This window comes from Gordionus sp. m RMFG-2023, chromosome 1, assembly GCF_954871325.1.
Source record: "Gordionus sp. m RMFG-2023 chromosome 1, tfGorSpeb1-WG-v2, whole genome shotgun sequence".
NCBI classification, from domain to species: Eukaryota; Metazoa; Nematomorpha; class Gordioida; order Chordodea; family Parachordodidae; genus Gordionus; species Gordionus sp. m RMFG-2023.
The window spans coordinates 36,071,812-36,080,061 of record NC_088775.1 but is presented as its reverse complement, the minus strand read 5'-3'; the positions used below and the strand labels follow the sequence as shown (position 1 = coordinate 36,080,061).

At 26.8% G+C, this 8,250-nt stretch overlaps 1 protein-coding gene across 1 annotated transcript; it reads right to left on the bottom strand.

Annotated features, from left to right (window-relative positions):
• Window positions 1-7,206: 7,206 nt before the first annotated feature.
• LOC135922047 (uncharacterized) lies at window positions 7,207-7,926 on the bottom strand. The gene is made up of 4 exons (XM_065456459.1): window positions 7,814-7,926; window positions 7,669-7,770; window positions 7,535-7,630; window positions 7,207-7,491 (listed from the first exon to the last, which is right to left on the bottom strand). The coding sequence occupies exons 1-4, from the start codon at window positions 7,889-7,891 to the stop codon at window positions 7,396-7,398; spliced, it is 372 nt and encodes a 123-aa protein (XP_065312531.1). The 5' UTR covers window positions 7,892-7,926; the 3' UTR covers window positions 7,207-7,395.
• Between the last annotated feature and the right edge of the window lie 324 nt (window positions 7,927-8,250).

Here is an 8,250-nt window from a genome sequence, read left to right as displayed (position 1 = left end):
ACACGACTATACTATTGAGCATTATCAAAGGGTACAATGGAATTTAGTGGAACTCAACTACTGGGCTTCAAGCCAGACAAGGAAAATGTCTCAGTTCTATTTATCATAAATGGGGATGGATCTGATAAAAAGTTATATGTTGTAGGGAAATTTAAAAACCCAAGGTGCTTTAAAAATAAAAATTTACGAGTGAAATACTACTACAATAAAAGCAGCTATATGCTAAAGGAATGGGGTTCCCATTAAAGAAGAAAATATTGTTTTATGACAATGAATCTTGTCATAAAACAAAATTAACATTTAATAACATAAAATTAATTTTTTTTATCAGCAAATACAGCATCCCTAATTCAACCTTTGGACATGGGTGCAATTAGATCTTTTAAATGTCATTATAGAAAGTGTATCATGAGAAAAATGATAACATTAATGGAAGGAAATGATACCACCTCTTTTTATAAAAGATTCACACTTTATGATAGCCTCTATCTTATAAAATTTGCATGGGGTGAGGTGACAAGTACCACGATCATAAAATGCTTTATTGAAGCTAATTTTTTTGATAAGTCTATGGCATTTGATTGGGAATCGGAGGATGATATAGCATTAACTGACAACGAAGAAGATGAATTTGATCCCATATTTGAAAAATATGTGTTACACGATGATGATGCTAGCTGCCATGGAATATTGGATGATTAGGATATTTGTAATCAGATAAGATTAGAATTGGAAGGTTTAATTACTTTAAAAGATTTAATTAATCTTATTTTTTTATAGAAGGTTATGAAAGCTCTGATAATGACGAAGGGAATCTAGAGATATCAAATCATTTAATTACAAAAAATCAGGCTCTTAATGGTTACTATACTTTTCTTAAATATTCTCATTATCATCTAAGGGACCAAGATTCACTAAGAAAGCTAGAAAATATAGTAGAAAAAGAATTATTTACACCAGAGTCTAGTCAAACTCTTATCACAAAATATTTTTATTAAATCTTACATTATTTTATAATTGTGATGCATGTATGTATAATAAAATAAGTTCAAATAAAATATTAAATTAACAAAGCATTAATAAACTTTCATTCCAGCATGGCCTGTTTATATTTACATTTATAATAATAGACATAAGTTCACTTGAAAAATATTAGATAATATAGAAGGTAATTAAAGTTCTGAAATGGTGAAGTAAATCTATAGATCTTATAATTTAATCTAAAAAAAACAAGCTATTTATGGATATACCTTTTTTGAATAGGCAGAGAATTACAAATCAAATATGTGAATTAAAATATGACACTTTTAATAAACTTAAATTTTCAAGCCTAACCTGCTTTTTAATATTTATTTTTTAATTACTTACCATTTAAAATTAAGTTATGTAAATTAAAATAAGCACCATCTCGTCAGTTTATAAATTTGTAAAATATTTAGCATATAGATTATTATTTTTCTGGATTGCTCTATGATAAAAATTGTAAAATTATTGATTATATTATTTAAAACTTTTTAAATAAAAATTGCAAATTAAGAAAACCAGCAAAAAAAATGTTTTGCTTCTTTTTTTTCACTAAAATAAATATAATTTTAAGTTTGGGACAGAATAAGAATTGAAAAAAATGTGCTATTGTTGAACTTAAAAAAAATTAGGACAGATTGGCTTTTTTTTAATATGATAAAATTCAAAACAAACCTGTCTTTATTTTATTGGCATATAAATATATACAATTAATTGATATAAATTTGTAGTTATATATATGAAATCAAATATTTATATTTTTCTAATTGAACAATTTTTTATGAATTTGAATTGCTTGTAGAAGTGTTTCATATTTATAAGCATGGGTTATCAAGAAAAATTATTACCTTGTCTAACTACTACACTATTGTTGTTCTACCTATTATTAGATTTATTTCTCAAAAAATGGAAACATTTGAATATATTTATAAATATAGCGAATTATCATGTAAAAATGAAATGTGATAAAATGTTATTACGTCATACGTCATAATAAGCGCAATTACCCTTTATCGCTATATGAAACAGCAGAGCTACGCTTGGACTATCTCATCCCATCTAATTGGGTTAAGAAATTTGGGGGTAACCTATGAGATGAGCCCATCCACAGTTCTTGGGCAGGCTGCAGTTACCTGTGCGCGCAAGAGGCGAAACCACTTGCTTAAACGCCTACGGGAAATAAGAAGAGAGAAAAAAGCCCGTACCCGATTAAGTAAAATGTAAATTATAGGGAGGGGTATTGGTAAATTTTAAGTTTATGGTCTATATTGAATTTGTTTATTTAATATAAATATGATATATTTTTTAAATAAATCTGCCTTACTATTTAAGAATATTAGATTAGTGAGTTAAGTATATTTTGGATAATTATATCAAGGTTAGGTACATGAAGAGTTTTATAAACAAATAAATAAATGTATGTTTACCATGGCGGGAGGAAAGTGGTGCTTATGTTGCTGGGGGGGGCTGAGAGATTTGGAGGGAGCAGGTAGCCCGATTTGATTTTTAGAAGCTTTTTTATTGAGCTTTTATTATTGTTTAGACGTATGAATTGTTCCATCGTCAGATTTAGGCTTATGATTTCTTTTATCGTTCTGTATAGCCAATATGACTTGTATTTACCGTATGTCTTACCTTCATGAGACTCGAGCCAGATTATAGCTTCATGCACTATGTTTTGTCTGAAGTTTCTGATGGTGTGACCAAAGAGTTGAATGTGCCTTTTTTTGAGAGTAGTCTCGATCGGGACATTTTTTGAGATTCGCCATAGGCTGGCATTCGAAATTATTCTTGGATAGAAAATACCGTTGAGCTGGCGCAGACAGCGGTTTACGAAAACTTGTATTTTCTTTGTCTGAGATTTATTTATTTCCCAAGTGTCGCTGCCGTAGAGGAGGACTGGAATGACTGTGGCGTTAAAAATTCGGAGCCTCGTTTTGACTGAGATCTCTCTTGCTGTCCATAGTTTGTAATATTTCATAAAGGTTATTTTGGCGTTTTTTAGTCGGGCTTCGATTTCACCGCTGATATTTCCTTTATTATCGATAAGTACGCCAAGATATTTAAAATTGTTAACTATTTTAATTTCATTTCCCTCAAATGTTAAGTTATTTATAGACGCCTCTGGGGATGGCATAATAAAAGTTTTATTAAAGTTTATGGTTAAACCTACTTTGTTGCTATGAAAGCATAGACTTGTAAGTAAGTCTATTGTCTCATCTCTTGATTTGGTGATTAAAACTAGATCATCTGCGTATGAGATTTAGGTGATTGATATTATTATTGTTTGATGATATATCAACTAGGTTCATGGTGCTCGTGGTTTCCTTTATAATTTTGTTTATGATTATATTGAACAAAATAGGTGATAGTACACAGCCTTGTTTTACCCCTCTTTTAATCTTGAAGTAAGGTGAGAAAGTTTGGCCTAGCTGTAATTTGGCCCAAGAGTTATTGTAATGGTACTTCAAAATTTTAATTATGTTTGGATCGATATTGCAATCTTCTAGAGTCTCCCAGAAGGCATTGTGTTTCACGTTGTCGAAGTCTTTGCTGTAGTCTATGAAAGTAAATATAAAAGGAAGTTTATATCTAAAACACTTCTGTAGATAGATTTTAAGAGCTAGGATGGGTTCATTGATGTTCTTATTTGGTCTGTATGCGCAAATATTACTTGAAAGGAGGTTTTTGGTAGAATCAAGAATTCTGTTCTTCAGGAGCACCATGAACACCTTTGAGACTGTGGAGGTGTGTTATTAAAAATATTACGCGGGCAACAAAAACATATGTTAACATATTAGATAAATTTCAAAAATAAAATTTTTTTATTCGTTTTATAACTTATTCAAATTAAATATATAGTTGGTACATTAACTAAAAAACGTATTTATTACAAAGTTTGATGGTTTATATGATTAAAATAAATATAGATGATAAATATTTGCATAAAAACACAAACTGATTTTTAATAAATAAATTATTGATTTTTAATCGTATAATTGCGAAAAATCGGATAATTGCGAAATTTTTAAATATTTTGGTCCCAAGCTTTCGCAATAAAACGGTTTTGCCTGTAGATCCATCAATAACAAGAGTAACCTGGAGTAATCCAATGGTAGTGGTACATAAACATATCAGGTGAACTACGATTATGTGGAGATTTCAAAGTAACATTAAATAAATTTCTACTAAAAGACTATCACATCTACCAACGTTTGAAGAATTAATCACAAAAATCGCTAATGGAAATAAATATACAACATTAGTTCTCAAAGATGCATATCTATAAATGAGCATTGACGATGAATCGCAAGAATTATTAACAATGGTAACACCAAATGGATACTACCGCTATATACGATTTCCTTTTGGTATAGCTAAAGCACCAATAATATTTCAACGATATATGGACGATTTACTGGCTGATTGTAAAGATGCAGCAGTTTATTTAGATGATGTTATAATCACAGGGAAAAATGATACTGAACATATAGAGAATATAAACAATGCATCTAACCAAGGATTTAGAGCTGTATTCATGCAAAAATATGATAATGGTAATGAATACCTAATAGCTTACACCTCGAGAACTTTACAAGATGCTGAAAAGAATTATACGACAATCGACAAAAAAGCCAAGGCCATACGGCGTAGAAAAATTTCATAACTATTTGTATGGGCGAAAATTAAGCTCCTTAACAAACCAAAGATTATTACGTTGGGCTTATAAATTATGGGCATATTTTTATGATATAGTGTACAAGAATAGCGCTAATAATATAATTGCATATGCTTTATCGCGAAACCCAATACAGATAAATGATGATAAAATAACAAGCGAAAATAAAACAGTGATGGTGGGAACAATTAGATAAAGATGTCGAAAAACTAGAATCCGCCATCACAATCCTGGAAAAGGGAAAAAGAAAAAAAAACTTACAAAAGCGAACTAAAAACAAATAACATTATAAAGTTAGGAGATAGATGAACTTGAACTGGGTAAACAAAATGGTAGAAGATCTTAACTTGGTGAGAAATAAGATATGTTATATCTTATATATTTTAAAAGGTTATAATTTGAATATTATATTTGTATTGTAATACAATATTATAACTTTCCGACATTTAATATTATATTATAGAGGTTAATCAAATTGCATATTATTACAAGTTAAATTGGATAATTATATAAATGTATATATATACAAAAGAATTACATATCAGGTTTATTTTTTAATAATATTTCATCAGACTTTCCAAGGTCAGGAGTGAAAACATATCAAATTTGTTAGACTGATCAAATCTAATTATTTTATAAATTTTATTTGTCTGCTTTTCGTTTGAAAAAATACGATATTTCAATGAATTCAAGAAAATTATGATGGATGAAACAAAATATTTAAAAAATGATATTATTATTGAAGAGTAATAAAAACATTAGAGGATCAAAATAACTTAAAGCTTTCCTAATTTATGTGAATGTAAGTTCGAATTAGATTATCTCGAGTAGAAGGATCCAGAAAGTAACAATAAACTTTTGGGAAATTTTATTCAAATCACCGCTATGCTTAATTAATTTAGAAAAAAAAATTAATATTGAGTTCAATTTTATTATGAAGAATAAACAATAACTTTATGAAATGCCTAGTTTTTATTATCAACTAAAAAATATTACATATAATTGTAATATTCATATATATTTTTTGATTATATACAAAATTACTTACTGAATTATGAAGATTGGTTACTACATAATATATTTTGTTATGTAAATGAGATGAAAATGCTATATAATTGTAGAGATTTTATAATTTAAAAATTGTTTAGTTATTTCTTTTATATTATTTTGGAAATAATTTTAATTTTTTTTATAATATGATTAGTAAAATTATTAATATATAAATTTATTGTATATATTTTCTTCTTTACAAGGGTTACTCAATCTTGCAATAATTATAACATTTAAAATTAAAAAGAATTATCATTTTTTAGAAATCTAAGATATGTCAAATAAATATTATGAATGAAATAAGTTTGTCAATTTGAAAATGGTCACTAAGGAGTAGGGACATATCAGAATTTTTACATCATTTTCAATTATCATTAATCTAATCACTTTTAGTATATACTAATTTAAATATTTAAAAATTTTATAACATTGATATTAAAACCTTTTCATTATATATATATTGCATGAGAATTATATTGTTCTATCTTCACTTTCCAACTTTATCAGAGAAATTTTAAAAATTGTTTGTCTATGTTTTGAATAGTAATGATTTCTTAATTATTTTTTTTTGTAATTTAAGGATGTGAATAATTCCTTCATTTAATTATATAAAATAAAAATAATTTTTTTTATTCTTATAAAACTGGTAGATACTTTTTTGGTGTGACAAATCCAATATTAATTAGTCTATAAATATGATATTTAAAAAGATCAAGGTAATGATCTTTTTAATAATTGAAATATAGATTCTACATCATTTGTAAATTCATTTGGCTTTCTATATATCCCCAGATTATTACAGTAATGAGATTGAAGACTAGGAAAACTGATAATATGTAGCATAACATGTTCCTTTATTTCTGAAATGTGATTTTTTTTTACATATGGGTAAAATTATTATCTTTTATATTATTTAAAAAATAGATATTATTTTTTGACTAATATCAAAATAAAATTTTGCATATTATAAATTTTTCATTATTAAAATAATAATTATAGCTATATAATATGAATAGATTCATATAAAATAATTTATTGGGCTTGGGAAGTTTTATGCCGGCTTAAATATAAATGAAGGCTGGGTATAATTTTTTTTTATAAGGCTGGCCTTGGGCTTGGTCATAAATAAAGGCCAATGAAGGTCTCCTATGCTTTGTTCAAAATTGATCTATATTTACAAAAAAACCCAAAGAGTTTTATAAGTCAGCTAAAATTTGAATTACCTAACTAGAATTTTAATAAATAATACACTTTTGGAGGGGGGGGGGGGTTCCTAAGTTGTAAATAAATTTTTTTAAAAATGAAAGGTTACAGAGAATTATGTAAATTGGTGGATATGAAGAGAAAAGGTTCAAACCAGTTACTATAAGAGAACATTTAATAAAAGAGGAATGATAAATTTCAAATTAACTTATATATCATAACTAATATAAATCGAATATAATACAATTGAATTTATTTGATGATGGCAATAAAAATGGTATTCCAATCACATATTTAACTTGAAAAGTTTGAGATATTTGAGAAATATTACTATAGTATATAATATATTTATTATAATATAATAACTATCAATTATGACTATTTATATATCAAAACTTCATTAAAGTCATATATTTAGCAAAATTGACACCATATAAATTTTAACTTTCATTAATAAGCATATTTGGAATTCCTTTAGTAATAGGGAACTTTCTTTTTGTTTCTGGACATATTAATTCACCCTCTTCAACATCTACCTTTAATTAAATATAAAAGAAAATAAATATTAATATATTCAACCTCAAACAAAGCATGATGAACTTTTTTTAAAAACTCATCATCTTTATTAAAATTTTCTGGAGGATTGGATTTAGGTAGTTCAGTCCCATAACCTAGCTATTAACAATTTAACTTTTTTTAAAAAATATCAATACTTTGTTAGCTGTATCAACAAAGACATTCCAATCTAATTTCGAAATCATTTTAATAATGAATTCTGGTTTAAATTCAATTTCGCGTATTTGTACATTTGTAGCCTATATTATATAAAAGAAATATTTTTTAAGCAAATAGAAATACTATCAACTCCAGTGGATAACCACTCAAAACGCCTTTTAAACATCTAGACGTGAGCATATTGTGAGTGAATAACTTCATATTAATGTAATGCTATTAAACGTCAGACGTCCTTGGATTCCTTATAGAAATCCTGGACAGAGTTGTACAAAAGATCTTCTTTGAAAATTTTTGAGCGAGATCTAGCTCAAAAATTTGAGCAAGATCTTTTATTTTTAAAAAATTTTGTGTAACGATCTACAAAGATCTTCATGATATTTATTTTTTTACCCCTTTATTAAAAACCCAGATGTTTTTCAATTTTTATCACAGGAGGAGAGGTATAAAACATAAAAGAAATATTATATTAATAAAATTGAAAATATCTGGGCTTTTAATAAAGGGGTAAAAAAATAAATATCACGAAGATCTTCGAAGATCGTTACACAAAATTTTTAAAA